The 20,034-nt window shown below is 41.0% G+C and overlaps 1 protein-coding gene across 3 annotated transcripts in view; it reads right to left on the minus strand.

Moving 5' to 3' along the window:
• Window positions 1-20,034, minus strand: part of LOC149839670 (phototropin-1-like) — a 117,914-nt gene that overhangs the window by 50,236 nt on the left and 47,644 nt on the right. For all 3 annotated transcript variants that reach the window (XR_016431340.1, XM_090002734.1, XM_090002735.1), the window contains exons 15-16: window positions 6,041-6,144; window positions 5,688-5,737 (exon numbers count right to left, since the gene is read on the minus strand). Coding sequence is in view for 2 of the 3 variants with exons in the window: in XM_090002734.1 (XP_089858860.1) it covers window positions 5,688-5,737; window positions 6,041-6,144 (154 nt within the window). In the remaining variant the exon portion in view is untranslated. The remainder of the gene's footprint in view (window positions 1-5,687; window positions 5,738-6,040; window positions 6,145-20,034) is intronic.

The following is a 20,034-nucleotide window of genomic DNA, read 5'->3' on the forward strand; positions in this document are numbered from 1 at the left end:
GGAACTCTATGGATGTTAAGGCCAAAGTTATGTATGACTTTGTTTCAGTTTCTTGTCTATTATGCCTTCATAAAGATGGGGCAAGGAGGAAAGGTGTGAGGAGAAAACCAAATTCTTCCTTGTTATATAGTTATGTTAGTAAAGTTTAAAGCAAAATATTAAATGCATTTATGCAAAGAAGCTGCAAAAAATATAATTGTGTAGAACAGAATAAAAGCAACAATGTACTTGATCATAAAATATTAATCAGCTGTTGTTGAATCTGAAGATTGTCCTGCCTGATGCTTCTAGAAATAGATTCATATCCAATAACATTTACCTTAGATCATAGTCACAGATTGTCTTCTTTGCATATTGAAGACATTAAGTAAGAAAGTAACAACAATACTGAACAATATTACAATTTTTTTTATTCTGAAATACCCAAAAAATCAAATTTTAAACATCCCAGAACTCGCCCGAGTCAGGCCGAGTCAAGTCGAGTCAGGTCGAGTCACAGTCGAGTCTTCGCAGACCAAGTTTAGCTTGCCGGGTTGACTCGCTGGAGGGTCGGGCCGAGCCGAGTCAGTCGAGTCACCGAGTTGACTCGGCGAGTTTTAAAACCTTGGGTTCAATATTATATATAATATGTATATATAAAAATACATATATATGTATATTATATTAGAGTAATGTGCTAGTGCTGCCCCTTTTCTCGTTATGCCCCATTAGGCCCCTTCAAAAATCATATTTTTTTGCGATTTTTCTTACATCTAACACCATAGATGTGATCTATAGGTTTTGTTTAGTGGGAGTCGGCTTTTGGGTCACCGGAATCTTACCTGCATAGAGGGTTTTTCAGTGATCCAAAATCAATGGCTATGAAGGCATCATTTTTTTCTGGCTAATAAAATCACATTATATATATACAACAACAACAACAACTACGCCTTCATCCCAAAACAATTGGGGTCGGCGATATGAACCAAAAAAGAAAATCATTCTGGGTCTTCCACATGAATCCTTGTCCTCCAATCATTTCTATCCAATGTCATGTCCTCGGTGAAGTTCAAAGCATTCATATCCTTTCCTATCATCTCCATCCAAGTCTTCTTAGGCCTACCCCGAGCTCTTTTAACTAATATATTTTCCCATTTCTCCATCCTTCTAACTGGAGCATCATTAGGCCTTCGCCGAATATGTCCAAACCACCGTAAACGATTCTCTCTCATCTTATTTTCAATGGATGCAATGCCTACCTTCTTACGTATCTCCTCGTTTCGAATCCTATCTTTTATTGTATTTCCACACATCCATCTAAGCATACACATCTCAGCTGCACTCATTTTTTGAATATGATGTCTCTTGGCAGCCCAACATTCCGTACCATATAGTAAAGTGGGCCTCATTGTCGTCCTATAAAACTTTCCCTTCAACTGCAATGGCATTCTACAATCGCACAACACTCCAGTTGCACTTTTCCATTTCATCCACCCAACCTTTATCCTATGATTTACATCTCCATCAATTTCTCCATACTTTTGAATGATAGATCCCAAATATTTGAAACAGTCATCCACCAGTATTTCTTGCTCACCAAAGCTTCACTACACTCTAATCACTACTTCGTTGCTTACTAAACCAACATTCCATATATTCTGTCTTACTCTTACTCAACTTAAAACCTCTTGCTTCCAATGTTTGTCTCCATAATTCTAACTTAGCATTAACCCCAACTCTAGACTCATCAATCAAAACAATATCATCAGCAAACAACATATACCATGGCATATTTTCTTGAATTGATCTCGTAAGCTCATCCATCACTATAGCAAATAGGAAATGGCTTAATGCAGATCCTTGATGTAACCCAATCATTATAGGAAAATTGGTTGTCACCCCTCCACAAGTGCGGACATTGGTTACTACTCCTTCGTACATATCTTTAATTATACTAATGTACTTGAGAGAAACACATTTCTTCATCATTGTCCACCCGAGAACATCCCTAGGTACTCTATCGTATGCCTTCTCCAAATCAATAAAAACCATATGCAAATCTTTGTTCCTCTCTCTATATCTCTCAATAAGTTGTCTAAGAAGATCTATAGCTTCCATAGTTGATCTTTCGGGCATAAAACCAAATTGATTATCCGATATCATGACAACCTTCCTCAACCTATACTCAATCACCCTCTCCCAAAGTTTCACAGTATGACTCATGAATTTTATACCACGATAGTTTGTGCAATCTTGTATATCACCCTTATTCTTATATAGAGGCACCAAAGTACTCTTCCTCCACTCATTAGGCATCTTATTTGTCTGCCAAATCTTGTTAAAAATATTTTTCAACCATTCTAAACCTTTCTCACCCAAGCATTTTCAAGCCTCGATAGGTATACCATCTGGGCCAACTGCCCTTCTTGATTTCATTTTCTTCAAAGCCTCTGCAATTTCTTTCTTTTGAATCTTGCGCATGAAGTCACAATTCATCCCATGAAAAGGAATGGAGAAGTCTACAAGATCTTGAGCATGACTTCCATTAAATAGCTTATCAAAATAATTTTTTCATCTCTCCTCATCTTTGACTAAAACCCTTTGCGTTTCATCTTTGATACATCTAACCATACCCAGATCCCTTGATTTTCTATCTCTCGTCTTTGCAAGCCTATAAATATCCTTCTCGCCCTCTTTGGTATCCAACTTGTCATAAACCTCCTTATATACCTTATCATTCGCGTTTCGAACTACTTTTTTAGCTTCTTTCTTTGCTATCATATACTTCTCCAAATTCTCATTATCACGACTCTTAGATTTCTATAACACTCTCTCTTAACCTTAATAGCTAATTTGACATCCTTGTTCCACCATGATGTATCCTTACCTTGCGGTGCACCGCCTTTAGACTCACCCAATACCTCCTTAGCCACCTTTCTCATGCCACCCGCTATCTTATTCCACATTGATTCTGAATCCTCCTCAAGACACCAATCAGCTTCCTTAACTACTTGCGCTACAAACATTCCTTGTTTAGCTCTTTTCAGTGCCCACCACTTAATTCTATGATCTATCCTATGTCTATCCCTTTTGCGGCATTTTCTAATTCTAAGATCTAAAATTAATACTCTATGTTGTGTAGCTACACTTTCTCCCGGTATAACCTTACAATCGATGCAACAACCACTATCTCTCTTTCTAAGTAGGAAAAAATTTATCTAACTCGTATTAACCCCATTTTTAAATGTTACTAGGTGAGACTCCCTCTTCCTAAACCAAGTGTTTGCTAAGATCATATTATAGGACAAACCAAAATCTAAAATCCTTTCTCCACTTTCGTTTCTTTCTCCTATACCATAGCCTCCATGGATACTCTCAAATCCATCCCTACTAATGCCTATATGTCCATTAAGGTCACCGTCGATGAAAAGCTTTTCTCCATAAGATATCCCTTGTACTACTCCATCTAAATCTTCCCAAAATTGACGCTTAATGGAATCATCTAAACCTACTTGAGGTGCATAAACACTAATAATATTAATAATATCCGTACCTAATACTAATTTAATAAGTAAAATCCTATCACCCTTCCTACGGACCTCAACTACATTATCTATAAACTCACGACTAATAACAATCTCTACTCCATTCCTATTCCTATATATTCCTGTATACCAAATCTTATATCCCCAAGGTTCTATCACTTTTGCTTTCTCACCTACCCATTTGGTCTCTTGTAGACATAAAATATTCATCTTTCTCCTACACATAACATCTACTAACTCTACCAACTTACCATTTAAAGACCTTATGTTCCAAGTGGCTAAGCTAATTTTATGGTCTTGAACTATCTTCTTTACCCCCACCCGTCCAACAAAGTGAGGGAACTCTTGCCTATTTGACACCACACCCGGGCGTCGGTGTGACACGTCGCTTCTGGGCGACGACCTAGCAATATCGATGATATATTGAAAATATCGTGACATTAACGGCTATTTTAAGGTAACCGATAATATCAAGAATAGACCATGATATTTTCAATATATCGGCAAATTGTATTTATCACGATAAATATCGCTACAGAAAGAGAAGGAAGGAAGAAAAGGAAAGGAAAGAAAGGAAAGGAAAGAAAAGAAGAAAAGAAAGGAAGGGAGGGGAAGAAGGAAATGAACGAAGGAAAAGAAGGAAGAGAAGAAAGGGAGGAAGGAAAGGAAAGAAAGAAGTGAAGAAAGGAAAGGAAGGAAGAAAAGAAAGCAAAAGAAAAAAAAAATGCAAAAATTCTATTATGTATTTTTACTTATTTTCTTTAATTTTTATTTAATTTATTATATATTCCTGATATATTCCCGAGATTTATCAAATTTTGAAAATATCTCAACGATATAGGTGACTATGATATATATATATAGCCACTAGAATATGAGAACTAGAGTGTTAACCATGGTTGCCAATCGAGGAAGCGAGAGCGGGAAGCGATACGAGAAGCGGAAAGCGAGGCACTTTCAAAATTTTAGGAAGCAGGAAGCGTGGGACGACTTAGGAGCAAATCAGGAAGCGTCTCGGAAGTGACCTAGGAAGCGAGGGGGAAGATACGAAAGATAAAAAAAACAAAAACAAAAACAAAAATAAAAATAAAAATACAAAAATATTGAAAAAAATGGGGGAAGCATGCTTCCCATAAATGGGAAACACGCTTCCCCAGTTACCTAGGCATTTTCGGTAACTCTAGTGTTAATCGAGAATTTCATGGTTTTTTTTCCTTAAATCCAATCGTACAAGTGTGATTTACATGCTTTGTTTTAAAGAGATCAGCTCTTGAATCATCTGATCGTGATATAAGCAGGATGTTTTAAGGCTTGAAAGTCAATGGCTCAGAATTTTTGCAAATATTCAAGCATCCAAAAATCATGTTTTTTTGTCAAAAAAGCAAGATCTACTAGTCGGTTCCTATCGAATAGACCATGTTGAATACATCTTCAAGGTCGGATTTGCAAAAAAAGTATCAGAGATGCTTAGTTCACACTTTAGCTCTCATATTTCAATTCTCAACTTCTAGTGGCCCTATATATAGGGAAAGGGAAACCTACAAAATGGGATCAGTGCGAAATGAAATATGCTATTGAATTTTCTGTGCTTTTAAGAAATTCTGACCGTACAGATGTGATTTATATGCTTGTTTTTATAGAAATCACTTCTTGAAGTGTTTGATTCCGATGCATGGATATGTTTTTATAAGGTTTCAAAAATCAATGGCCTACAATTTTCAAGTCTCCAAATACCATTTTTTCAGTCCAAAATGCATGATCCAAGTCTTGATTTCTAGTAAATCAATCATGCTGAACACATCTATGGGGTCAGAATTTCAAAAACAAAAAAAACAACGGAAATCCATTAGCATGTTTCATTTAGTGCTGTGACCATTTTATATGCTTCCATTTCCCTATATATATAATCATTTTGAAAGGCCTTGAGAAATATATGCAAGGTTTATTGGTTTCAAGAGACGAATGGCTGATAGTAAAATAAACAATGGTAGAACTTTGTAGAAACTTTCACAGCCTTTAAGCTGACAACAAGCAGTGAATGTGAACATAGAAAAAAAAATCTACAAATGAAACTAAATATCAACTTGACAACCTAACTTGTTAAATGAAATCAAGTTATGAAAGTGATTATTATGATTCTTCAGACTGCTCTTAACTTCTTACCTTGACAATGAAGGTATTCCAATGCAACAATAACTTCAGCGGCATAAAATCTGCAGGTATGGCCCTAAATATCAGTTTCATTCAGCAATTATGCCAGATAGAAAGTTTGAAAACAATGCATGTTGGACCCTGTCATGATTTTTTAAAAGTGTAGGAGCATGAAGTCCCTTCATATGCTCCAAGAAGATTTGTTATGTACAGATTGGTCTTATAGTGAATTAGATTAAAGTTCATTTTATCATTTAAATCCAGATTCTTATAGTCATCAGTACTCTGCTGTAATGACAAAGCTCAGACAACATCTTTGCTTATGAAACAATCAAAGTTAAAATGGATTTAAGTAACCATTTTACCTTACAGCATCTTCCTTGAGAACCTTCATAGGTTGTTGATCCAATAGCATAAACAGCTCCCCGCCAGGGCAGTAATCAGTTATAAGACAAACGTGTGTTTTAGTCTGCAAAGCAAGTGAAGAGAAATGAATGTTATAGGCTACGAGGCTTCATAGTTGGAGACAAGCACCAAATATTTTGGCAATTTCAGAGTGATGAATCAGTGACCTGTACCAGTCACAATGTCTTATATATTAAAATATAAAATATAAACAATGTAACTCAATTGTACAAGGCATTGCATAAAAAACATAAGGACAAAGAAAAGTTAAAAAATAAACATATAAAGCTACAATTCTACACCTATGAATAAAAGCAATGTACACAGAAATCATAAAAAGTTAAAAACACAAAAGAGAAGGGGGAAAGAACTTCATATATCAAAAGAAAAAAAAAATCAGATTAATGAACATGTGTGCATGATATCAGTTTCGTGACAATATCAGCAAGGATGCTCCTTGGAGAATAAAAAATAAGTGGTCTTCATACTTGAGGTTTCTTAATTTAATAATAATTGAAAATTTATAAAAAATAAAATAACTGAAATCCTTGGAAAATATACATGATATTAATGTGATATTTTCAGTTTAGAAACTTTTTTTATTTATCAAGATAGTTTGGAATGTTTATTTTTTGAAACAAGCTTTAATAAACACACAAACAAAAGGATTATAAAGATACCAGATGTATATGCATACTTAACCTAATTAAAATAAGTTTATAAAAGTCATCATTATCATTACCAAGCCTTATGCCAATTACATGTGATCAGCCTTTCAAGCCTTGTTTCTCCATTCCTTCCTATCTAGAGCTAAAACTTCAGCCACCCCATATTCTTCTGTATCTCCTCTTATGCAATGTTGATCCAGGTCTTCATTGTTCATCCACAACTTTTAGTTCCTCTTGCATCCTGTCAGCCTTGTTTACTAGTGTTGTAATAGGTCATCACACAACATGATCAAATAATCTCAAACAACACTTCAAATTTTTTTTCTTCATTAGCACTCTAACATTGAATTCTAACAAAATACAACCTACAACTTAAACAACATAGGAAGCATGCCCAGCTTGATCAATAAAACAGAAAATGTCATTGTATATGAAAAGTAAGTATTCAAGATGTTGGTTTCTACATCCTTTAGCACAATAGAGAGAGAGAGGCTTGAAAGGCTGCTAAAAGTGAAACACTTCACTTTTATTTAACTTAATGTATTTTATGTCCACTTAAAAAAATATGTCAAGGTTCAAATGTTCACAACTTTCTTCTCATTATAAGAACATGTGCAATATTATCTACCATCTTATTTATAATTCACAAGTGTGTTATGCTAATCTTCATTTGTTATTTGTTGCTTACTATATTATAATATTTATAAACAATGATTTTTATTAGACATGATCAAACCCGATTCTTTTTAATATTTGGTATGTATAATAAATCAATTTTATAATTGTTGAGAATAGGTGGTTCTTTGTTTTAAGTTCTTTTATATTAGAGGTTTTCTGAAATTTTGTCCTCATAAGGACTTAGATGTAATTTCTCTTTTTGCCTCTCTCTATTTAATATAGAGAGAAGCCCTAATCGATTAGGTTAACGAGTTCTATTGTGCAGCCGTCTCTCTCTCTCTCTCTCTCTCTCTCTCTCTCTCTCTCTCTCTCTCTCTACACACACAGGTGGCTGTACATCCCATCTTATTCTACATGGTATCAGAGCCCTCGATCTTGGGAGCGTGATCAACAGGGACTGATTTTCATCAACGAGGAACAATAACCCTATGACTTCTTAAAATCAGGTTTGGTGGTGGTTGATTGGGGAAGATTTGATAACAGATCTGGGATGTTACCCAGATCTGTCGTCAGATCTAAGGAGAAGATCTAGATCTGTTCTCCTCATCTGGATCTCCTGCTGCGACCTAGTGTTGCTGAGTCCTGTTTCTGCTATGACGTGATTTTTTTTTTGGTTCGTGAGTTGTCGAGGTGTATTCCTGATGTTTGGGAGCAGCAGAAATCTTCTTTTTTCTGTGTTGTCGTGATTGTTGAGTTCTCACCTGTGCTGATTGCGTGTGATCAGAATTTTTGCTGAGTTCTTTCCTGTGTTGATTGTGTGTGATCAGAATTCTGCTGTGAATGCAGCTTTCTTTTTTGTGTTGATTGCTTGTGATCGAAATATCATTGATCTGTCTAACTGTGCCCTGAAGACTTACTGGATGTCGTGCCTTATATGTTGGAGAACAGCAGGTGTAGTGAATATTTTGTTTTGCGACTGCATTCTATCATTGGTCGTGATGTGTTTGGGTGCAGCAATGTTCGTGATTTTTGTGGTATCAACAACAACTGAACTTTAGTTGTTTTTAGTGGGTTGGTTTATTTCAGAATGTGGTTTTAAACAGTTGTGACTCTCTGTTGTGTCGAGTTTTTTTTTAAGGAAGCATGGTAGCTTAAGTTACTCTTCTGTCGTGGAAAATAGCAGGTGTGATTTCCTGCTGTGTTGAATTTTGTTTTGTGTGTGGGCTGCTGTTTGTGGTGGAAACAGCAGGTGTGATTTCCTGCTGAGTTGAAAATTCCTCTTGAACACTTGCTGTTCAAGTGAGGTAATTTTTTTTTATTTTTTTATTTTTTGGATCACATCTTCAGTATGGCTGAAAATTCGAAATGTGATTCTAAAATGGAACATATTGGGGAGTATAAGGCTTTTGCCAACCCATTCTCGTATGGCTCTTCCGTAAGGTTGAATGAAACCAACTATGCCAGATGGTCCAAAACTTTTATGATGTCAAATTGTCAATATCTGGACATCGTCGAAAACATATTCTTTTGGAAGGCAAACCCACTGAGAAATTGGGAAAATATGTTACTTGGGATGAAGATAATGACATAGTTATGTCATGGATCATGAATAGTGTTGAACCCCATATTGCAGATGGATTGATCTACTATAATACTGCCAAACTGATGTGGGACAATCTTCGTGATACATACTCACAAGAAACGAATGTGAGTCGTATCCTGCAAGTCGAACAGGAAATATATAATTTGCAACAGGGAGATCAGACCTTGGCCCAGTACTATGCCTCTGTCAAAGCTGCGTTTGAAAGACTTAATGCTCACAGGCCTCTTTGTTGCTCGAAGCAAAAGGATCATCAAGAACAAACCATGGTTGCTCGTTTTCTTACAGGTCTTTCTTCAGATTTTTCTGTTGCAAAAGTTCAAATGTTGACTGGATCAGATGTTCCCACTCTTGCTGATGCTTACAATCGTCTGAGTAGACTTGCGATCTCTCTGCCACAATCTCAGCCTGTGACTCAGTCATCTGCTCTTGTTGTCCCATCTAGTTATGGGCGTGAAAATATTCAGAATATCAGAGGACGAGGCCGTGGACGTGGTATGGGAGGCAGAGGAAAGCTTTAATGTACATTCTGTGGAAAATCTGGACATTTAGAAGATCGTTGCTGGGATAAGCATGGTCGACCAACCTCTTCTTCATCAAAGTCATATACTGATAAAGCAAATGTTACAACTATTGAGTCAACAAATGCACAAGAGAATATCACTGCAAATGAAAGTAGTATCACCCTTAGTCGTGCGGAATATGATGAGTTGATCGCTCTTCGACCTTTGAGTTCCACCCCTCCTGTAGCTGGTGTTGCCTATTCAACCGGAAATCATTCCATCGGACTGATAGTAAGTGGGTTATTGACTCTGGTGCATCCAGACATTTGTGTGGAAATTCACGTGTTTTTTCATATCTAAAGGATATTAAGGCTCAGCTTGGAGTCTCATTAGCCGATGGGATCTCCTCCCCGGTTGTTGGTCAGGGAAATATTTCTATATCCTCCTCATTACAGTTGAAAAATGCTCTTCATGCTCCAAAATTTCCTCAAAGTTTACTTTCTGTGAGTTGCCTTATAAAAGAACAAAATTGTAGAGTAATATTGATCCAATGGGTTGTCATTTTCAGGATTTACTGACGGGGAAGAAGATTGGTGGAGGCTATGAAGAAAATGGAATTTACTACCTACATCATCCAATGGGTTTTGTTCATGCTGCAGTGGAACATTCATTCAGTCCAGTTCAGTGGCATCGTTGTCTTGGTCATCCTTCATTGTCAAAGCTTCGGTCGGTCTTTCCTCAGATTCCTTCCACCACATCATTTCAGTGTGAAGCATGTCAGTTGGGCAAGCATCATCGAAGTTCGTTCCCTTCGAGTCAGAGTCAATCTAGTAATAAAGTTTTTGAACTTCTTCATGCAGATGTATGGGGTCCTAGTAAGATTCCTACTAGGACTCAGTGTCGTTATTATCTTGTTATTGTTGATGATTTCTCTAAGTTATCATGGGTATTTTTAATAAAAGAACGATCTGAAGTTCCAAGTCTTATCAAATCCCTAATTCTTGAAATAAAAACTCAGTTTGAATCTATTGTCAAGATTGTTCGCACTGATAATGCTCTCTAGTTTAAATCAAAAGGTTTGTTACAATTTTACCAAGATCATGGCATCCAACCCCAAACTTCTTTTGCCTATTCATCTCAACAAAATGGGGTGGCTGAGCGAAAGCATCGGCACCTCCTTGATGTTGCCAGGACCATTATGATTCAATCCAATGTTCCTGCGTTATATTGGGGTGATGTGATTACCACTGCTTGCTATCTGATCAACCGCATGCCTTCGTCTTTTGTGGGTGATCAAATTCCATTACATATCCTAAAACCTAATGCCCCACTTTTTTCTTTCTCACCAAAAATATTTGGATGTGTTTGTTTTGTACACAAACTTGGCCCTGACCGTGATAAATTAGCCGCTCAAGCTACAAAATGCATATTTATAGGTTATCCAAAAAATCAAAAGGGCTATTGATGTTATGATCCTATTTCTCGCCGAGAGTATGTCAGTGCGGATGTATCTTTCTTGGAATTCTCTCCATATTACTCTATTTCCGGTTCCCCACTACAGGTTGATCCAGCTGAGTCTTTTCCATTACCTATACCTCATTTTCCTTTGGAATCTGTGCCCTCATTACCGAACCAAACTTCATCCTCTTCCAGATTTAATAATCCTCCATTGGTATATGTGCGTAGAGCTCCACTTCCGCAAGAGCCTTCATCTTCTTCTTCTCCTGAGGTAAGTTCTACTGACAATAGTGATCTTCAGGATGATGATAACAGGCCTATTGCTCTACGAAAGGGGACAAGACAATGTACCTTATATCCCATATCTCATTTTGTCTCCCATGCCAGAATTGGACATCAGATGAAGTCTTTTATTTCAGCCTTGTCTGCTGAAACTATTCCTCTGAACTATCAACAGGCAACACTTGATAATCGCTGGAAGCTGACTATGCAAGAAGAAATGACAGCTTTTGTAACGCCCCAAAATCGTGGACTTGAAACCTCTTATGAAAAAGGTTGAAAGCTTTGAAATCAATTATTTATCAGAGTTTAAAACAGAAGTTCAGCGGAAGATCAGGTTCCAAAACAACAAGTCCCTGGACCTTGGGCACATTACAACCAAAAAGCAGATTTCCCTTTTACAAACCGACTTGCAATTCAAATATATATTTTATTGAAATGAAAAGAAGAACCACATTTTGGTAATACAGTTTTAGAAATCCAGAGTTCTAATCAAAAGAGATGTTTTCTAAGAAACCTTGTACCAGGTCTATCAAAAGAGTCCCCAGGAGCGCAACGTCAGGAAAGGGCATTGCCTTGAGTGCATCGCGTCATCATGCCATCGCAAGCTGTCTCAACCTGTTCACCACCTGCCCATGGAAATGGGTCAGTCACACGACAGACTAGTAGGGGTGCAAAGGACAAGAAAGAGCAGAAGCTGCAATAAGTAAGATAAACGCTAGCTCAAACAGAAACAAGCAAGACTAGCAGATCTAACCAAATGTGCGGTGGAGTAAGCAAAGCTCTAGTAAAGCAGACAGCTACGTAAAAGAGCAGGAAGGATCAGAGTGCTTGAACAGACCACTATAGCAATCTCACAATTATAATAGGTGAAGAGTAACTAACTCTATCCACCAGCCAAGCAAAAGCAATTGCAAAAGACAGGTATTCATAACAACATTCGAAATAAATACAAGTACCATTATATGGTTCAGCCTATCGGCCAGCAGCTACATTGATCGTGAGGCACAAGCTATTGCATCACCAGCAATTTGTAAGCTACACAGGATAAGCAATCACTAGTATGAGAAGCTAGTTATCACCAAGCACAGAACTGCGTAAGCAGTTTAACCAACAAGGGTAACGCCTCGACAGGCGTACCTAGCTCAACGAGTAGCGTACCTAACTACCGAGCTAACAAGCAAGCAAGCAATGCACGTCACAATATGCATATCTCAAGATCATGTGTATAAGTTATATCTTGTCTCATTACTGAGCAAGCCATTGTGGGTACGCACAAGGCAAAACGTAGAAACAGCCGAGATCGATTCGGGGGTCCATTATGCTATGTATTTTATTATACCCCGAATGACTGACTGAGTCCGCTTCCTAAGGGGACGGTCTGTGACCAAGAGAGTAAATCCCCAAAGGCAAACAAAGGCCCAATGGATGCGCATCCGTTCTTCTGCAGAAGTGGCCCGAAGGATTTCCCCTAACCTCCGATGACTGGGGAAGGTCGGATCTTTGCCCGAGATTTGCCATATATGACTGTCCATCGGAGTTTTGTACCATCCATCCTCTCTCTTGATGAACCGTTCCGAATGAGCACGACGGAGGGTTTCTTAACCGCCGTCCCATTCTCATGCTCTGGTCTTTCAACCCAATCGAGCATCTTGTCTGTGAAGGCGCATGATTATTATTTAGGTGAGTTATACGCGCCATTGCGCGTTCGAGACAAGCACACAATTCACATCTTACTCACAGCAGTACGCATCGTAACTATTCACATATACAATCATGATAAAAAAAAGGGGGTCAATCCTCAATGAGGGTAGAAACATCACTCTTGTGATCTCTAACACATGCCATTGCATGTTCGAGGCAGACATAGGCCTCTCATCCTACTCATCGTAGTACGTATCGTACCTGTTCAAAAGTACAACCACGATAAGAGGGGTATGGATCTCTCGCAGGAAATCCCAAAGCTTCTACTTTATAGAAACCCGCGGTGAACTCATTCCAGTTCCAACTGATCGTGCTCGGGTCCTTTAGACAATCGCGAGCAATCGGCCTATTAGGCGAAAACAACATAACAGGATTAGCTTAATGTGTCAATACACGCTTAGAGGTTACTGTAGACCTCTCGTTCTGCTCTCGTAGCCCAAACATATCGTATGTGACTTAAGGGTACAACTACAAGAGGAGGAACATGGATCCTTCGTAAGAGATCCAACAATACCTTCACAAAGGAATGCACTACAATCTCGGTTGAACCAGAAAGCCTAAAACTAGGTCTCGCATCAGAGGTGAGGTAACGCCGGTCTAGTGATGACGCAAGTACCTTGCTAGGATCCCCACCCCTATTCGTGCACCGGATCCTAAATAAGGTTATCTAAGTCGTATCGAATAGGCAAACTAAGGTTGTAACACATCTATCCCAAATACATCAATTTGGGAGGTCCGACCGCTACCTCAGATTTACAAGCTATACATCTTGAAAATAGGTTTGCACCTAAGACGATGTCCTTTGAGAACTGAAGTGCATAAGTGTGTGTCGTGGCTTGTAAGCCAAGTGAGACGATATACACTACGCACTCAAAGTTGCACTCAGAGAGTGCAAGCTGACAAGAGGCAAACTCATGCACATACTAATACAAAGGTACGACGAGGGACAAGCCTCGGGGGCAAAGCCGCACCGCGAGGGCAGAACGCTAAAGCTCCACACGAGGTATGAGATCATACCTCGATCATCGTAACGCACAAGCAGGCAACTACGCAAGCGACTCGTGAGGTAGGAGATCCTACACTGACTACGCAAGTGTAAAGGACGACTCACGAGGCATAGGGTTACACCTCGATAGATCAATAAGCGCAAGTAAGAAAAGGAGCATGCGACAAAGATAGGATACATGCACGAACAAGGCATATGCACGAAGCGCAGCATCAAGGTAAAGACGAATACATACAAAAGGTAAGTGCAAGAGCAAGCACGATAGCACAGGAAAGTAAAATACGAAGAGTAAAGCAGAAGCAAAGCCATGGCGCATAAAGCGCAGGGCAACAAGTAAAAACAAGAAGTAAAGTGCAAGAACGTAAAGAAGGACCAGGCATCCTGGAGAACAAGGCAAGCATAAGCAAGTAAATGCCAAGGCGCAAAGCGCGGGGCAGCAGGAAAGTAAAGTGCGAGAAAGTAGGGAGGACAAGGATCGCGAAACCGCGTCCTTGAGTTAAAAGACATGAAATGTAAAGACAGGAATGAAAAGCCTAGGCACATATAGCGCGGCGGTGACAGAAAGGAAAGTGCAAGAAAGTAAAGAGGACAAGGATCGCGAAACCGCGTCCTTGAAGGTAAAGACATACGTATATATATTATACGTATACATATATCATCCTCTTTTAGTTATCTTTCTTATTTTAGCATTTATCAGTTCATTGTCCTTTCACGCAAGAATCCCCTACCTTAAGGGGTTGCGGGTCCTCGTACGCATGCAGCGTAGGCAAGCAAGAGCTCGAGCCACAGAGGGCGAGCTGGATCCACCGTTCAACCTGGAGATCTCAGAACATTAGTATATGCTATATAAGAAAAGAGAAGCAAACACAACAAGGTCTCTTGCCTGCAGAAGGCAGAGGCAGGAGCTCTGCATCCTGCAGACAAGGGTGCCAGAGGCAGAGGCTCAGCCCTGCTTGGCAACAGCAGCAGAGGCAGGGAGCAGGAGCTCCCTGTCTGCTAGCACAAGAAAAGGCAGGGGAGGGAGCAGGGGCTCCCTGCCACACCTGCCACAACAAGGCAGGGGGGTAACACCCCCTGTCAGAACAAGAGACAGGGGCGCAACCCCCTGCCGGCAGCAAGAACAAGGCAAGGGGGCAAAGCCCCTTGCCGAAGAACAGCAAAGATGCAGGGGGCAAGCCCCTGCTCGAAAACAAGAAATCAGGGGGGCTTCGCCCCCTGCTGGCACAATGCAGGAGGCAGGGGGGCCCGCCCCCTGCCGGCTCAACGCAGGAAACAGGGGGGCCTCGCCCCCTGCCGGCACAAAGCAAGAGGCAGGGGGATAGAACCCCCTGCCAAGGAATAACAAAGAGTGCAGGGGGGCTCCGCCCCCTGCAGAGGAAAATAATAGAAGGCAAGGGGGCTAACCCCCTGCCGGCAAGCAACACAAAGGCAGGGGGGCCCTCCCCCTACCGAGAACCAACAAGGGAGCAGGGGGGCTCGCCCCCTGCCCGAAAACAAATGCAGGGGGGGAGCCTTGCCCCCTGCAGGAAACACCAAAAAGGGACAGGGGGAGAGGAACCCCTTGCCAACAAATGGCAGGGGGAAGCAGAGCCCCCTGCCAACCCAATCAAGCGAGAAGAGACAGGGGGTGACAGGGCTCGATCCGTCCCTGCCGACACACCCCGAAAGCCCAAGGTGGTGGCAGGGACTCGGTCCCTGCCGACCCACCAGCAAAGAGGCAGGGGGGGTAACCCCCTGCCAAAACAAGCGACAGGGGGCTCAGCCCCCCTGTCGACCCACAACAAATAGGAAGGAGACACAGGGGGCGGAGCCCCCTGCCAAGAAGGGCCAACGACAGGGGGCTCAGACCCCTATCGACCAAAAACAAAGAGAGGCAGGGGGTTTAGCCCCCTGCCAACAAGAGGTGACGACAGGGGGCTCAGCCCCCCTGTCGATCCACCCAAAACAAAAGAAGAAGGGAGAGGGGTTATACCTCGAACGACCACGGCAACAGGAGAAGTTGCTGGTCGCCGGGAGCGCTGGCTGCGAGTCGCCGGCGACAGAAAAGGGAGACAGCGAAGGGGCGGCCGGCGCTGCCAGCTGCCGAAACGTTGGCGACTGAAGGGGGAAAGGGACCTCACGGGAGCAGAACAAGGGGGAGGCGACGATCGCCGGCGGCTGCAGCACCAAGGACGGCGGCCGAGGCTGACGACGAGTCGTCGGTGCTCGGAGGCCACTGGGTCGCTCGAAACTCCGAGGGGAGGCGAAGAGGTGGCCACAGGGAGGATCGCCGGTCGTCGGCGGCGAGGATCGCCGGTCGTCGGCGGCGAGGATCGCCGGTCGTCGGCGGCGAGGATGCCGGCTATCGAAGGTCGGCGACGATCGTGGACTCACCGGAGCTCGAAGGGGGGAAACGCCGGTCGTCAGGGAAGCCGAGGGGTGCTCGCGTCGTCGGGAGGCCCGCCGGACCGAGAGAGGAGGCGGCCGGACGGAGCCGCTCGTCGGCGTCTCCGATCGCCGACGACAGCTCGAGGGAGGCAGAGCAGAGGAGAGAGAGAAGGGGCGAGGGTTTTGCCCCTCGCCCGAGACACCTGCATCTTTTTAAAAGACGCAGGTTCTCGAGAGTTCGAGAACCCGGGTCCGGGTTGAGCTCGGGTCCGGCCCGAATCCGGGCCCGACACAGGTGTCAGACCCTGACTCGTGTCCGACACGTGCCAGACACGTGTCTGACACGAGTCGGACGCGATTTTTTTTTTCCGGGCTTTACAGCTTTGGTATCTCAGCATACCTGGGATCTAGTTGATTCCCCAGCAGATGCTGACATTATTGGATGTAAATGGGTATATAATAAAGTACAAATCTGATGGTTCTATTGAAAGGTACAAGGCCAGATTAGTCGCGAAAGGGTATACTCAGACATACGGAATCGACTTCTTTGAAACTTTTTCTCCTGTTGCACGGATGGGTACCATCCGTCTTGTTCTCTCAGTAGCTGTTCAGCATGGTTGGAGCCTGTGCCAATTAGATGTGAAAAATGCATTTCTATATGGGGATCTATCTGAGACCGTTTACATGCAACAACCTCCAGGCTTCGAGGTTGAGAGGGGAGTGTCAGAAGGTGTGTAGATTGAGAAAGGCGATTTATGGCTTGAAACAAAGTCCTCGGGCATGGTTTCAAAAGTTGTTTGAAGTAATGTCAAGCTTTGACTTTAATAGATCAGCAGCAGATCATGCTCTTTTTATAAAAAAAACTAGCTTTGGCATAGTTGTTATGGTGGTATATGTGGATGACATCATTCTTACAGGAGATGATGTGAAAGCTATTGAAGCCACAAAGGCTCATCTTCAAAAACAATTTGTTACAAAAGACCTTGGTTCACTCAGGTATTTTCTGGGTATAGAAGTTGCTAGGAGCTGTGAAGGGATGGTTTTGTCTCAACGGAAGTATGTTCTTGACTTATTAAAGGAAACGGGCATGTTGGGAACTAAACCAGCAAATATTCCCATGGACCATAAAGTTCTGTTGTTTGAAGAAGGGTCAAAACCAGTTGATAGCAAAAGCTATCGCTCCCTAATAGGGAAGTTATTATATGTAACTGTGACCAGGCCGGATATTGCTTTAGCAGTAAGCAAAGTTAGCTAGTTTATGGACAAACCAACTGAGGTACACTGGAATGCAGCCATAATGATTCTCAGATATCTAAAATCATCTCCTGGAAAAGGGCTATTGTTCAGAAAAGGTGGAACTCTAGAGATCGTAGCCTATTCTGATGCTGACTATGCTGGATCTGTAGTAGATAGAAAATCTACCACAGGATTCTGTGTGTTTTTGGGAGACAACTTGATTTCATGGAGAAGTAAGAAACAAAATGTGGTTTCCAGGTCGAGTGCAGAATCAGAATATCGGGCTATGGCCCAAACAACTGCTGAATTGATGTGGGTTTGCACTGTTCTTCATGATCTCCAGGTGAAGGTTCCCTCTCCAATGACCATGATGTGCGATAACAAAGCGGCAACATATATAGCAAACAATCTTGTCTTTCATGAGAGAACAAAGCACATTGATGTTGATTGCCACTATGTAAGAGATATGATTCAAGCTGGTCATATCACTACCAAATACCTAAAGTCGGAAGACCAAGTTACAGATATGTTTACAAAGCCTCTTGCTAGGCCAAATTTTTCAAAATGTTGTGACAAGCTGAGCATGATTGATATCTATGCTCCAGCTTGAGGGGAAGTGTTGAGAATAGGTGGTTCTTTGTTTTAAGTTCTTTTATATTAGAGGTTTTCTGAAATTTTGTCCTCATAAGGACTTAGATGTAATTTTTGCCTCTCTCTATTTAATATAGAGAGAAGCCCTAATCAATTAGGTTAACGAGTTCTATTGTGCAGCCGTCTCTCTCTCTCTCTCTCTCTCTCTCTCTCTCTCTCTCTCTCTCTCTCTCTCTACACACAGGTGGCTGTACATCCCATCTTATTCTACAATAATCAAACACAAAGATATAAGAAATTTATTTTAGATCCAATAAGTATCATACTGATATATATTTTATGCTGCTAAAAACAAATTTCTTTTTTTAATACATCTTAAACGAACCAATAGTATCATATAGTATAACAACTTTGGCAATTTCTATTTACTCATTATAAAATTAAAACTTTTCAATTCATTTCTTAGAAGCTACCACTTCTGGCTTCTAGCCTCCTACTTTACATGTATCTACAAGCCCCTTGTTTATCACTTCAGCTTTCTGCATTGCTTCTTAATTTGACTTCCCATTTTGATTGCTTCACATGGATATTCCATGTTGACTCCTGTTCCCTATCCCTTATATACTGTTCATGTTGGAAACTATAAAAAAATGCCTGTATCCATGTGACAGCCTTTTGGCAACCTAAACCCAAGGCTACTCAATATTACAAATTGACCACGCATAGGTCCAAGTAGCCTAACACATGAATATGTTAGTCATACCATCAAGATATCAATGTTGAGCAACAAAAATAATTGATGACAGATGCATACCATTGCACAGTCAATCAATCATAGTGACATAAATGACTCTGCCCTTAAAACAAATTATGTCGGACTGCTCCTGAAGTTAACCCCGAGGCAGAGCTTGAGATTTATCAGGATAGTACAATCCATAGTTTAAGGCTCATTGGTTTTCTAGGTCAAATAACATCACCTGCCTTCTTACTACAAACACTAATGAGAACAGGTAATTTGAAACAAAAGAAGACCATGTAACAAGCTATTGCATGCATATATAGGAAAAAACATGGACAAATTATAGACAATGTCACCATTTGCCAATAGGTAATATACCTCAACATTGGTTTGCAACAAGCTGTTAGCACCACATGTAAAAAAAAGTATATCAGATTCGTGTGGAACACCACAAATGCATTTCAGCTGGAAGAGGGAAAAAAAAAGAGAGAGGGAGATGCACAGTAGAAAAATCGGCAGCCACTATTAACCTGGCAGCTGCAGTAATGCTACATTAGTCTTAATAGGGTTACAATAATCTTTTACAAGGACAAAAGTGCCCCTCATTAGTAACACATGTTACATTAGAATACAAAGGAAATAAAACATGTGATTGGATATGGATCCTTTATCGGATCCATATCCAATCCATATTCTATATTCTAATACCCTCCCTCAAGTTGTGCATGGGGTTGAACCATGTGCAACTTGTTCTTCAGGTACCAGAAGCGGTGACTTGTGAGACCTTTTGTAAACATATCGGCAACTTGGTCTTCTGAAGGTACATAAACTGGTTCAATCTCTTTGTCGGCTATCTTTTGTCTGATGAAATGTTGATCAATCTCAATATGCTTAGTCTGACTGTGATGAATAGGATTGAATGCAATTTGTATAGCACTTCTATTATCACACATAAGTGTTGAGTTTGAGATATCCTCTCCCATCTCTGTAAGTAGATGCCTAATCCAAGTCACTTCTGCTATGGCAGCTGCCATAGCAGAAGTGACTTTGCCTCTGTGCTAGATCTTGCCACAGCCTTCTGTTTTCTGCTACTCCATGAGACAAGATTTCTCCCAATGAAAACACAGTATCCTGAAACAAACCTCCTCTCATCTGGATCCCCTGCCCAGTCTGCATCTGTATAGG

This window comes from Nuphar pumila, chromosome 4 (genome assembly GCF_984573655.1).
Source record: "Nuphar pumila chromosome 4, dmNupPumi1.hap1.1, whole genome shotgun sequence".
NCBI classification, from domain to species: domain Eukaryota; kingdom Viridiplantae; phylum Streptophyta; class Magnoliopsida; order Nymphaeales; family Nymphaeaceae; genus Nuphar; species Nuphar pumila.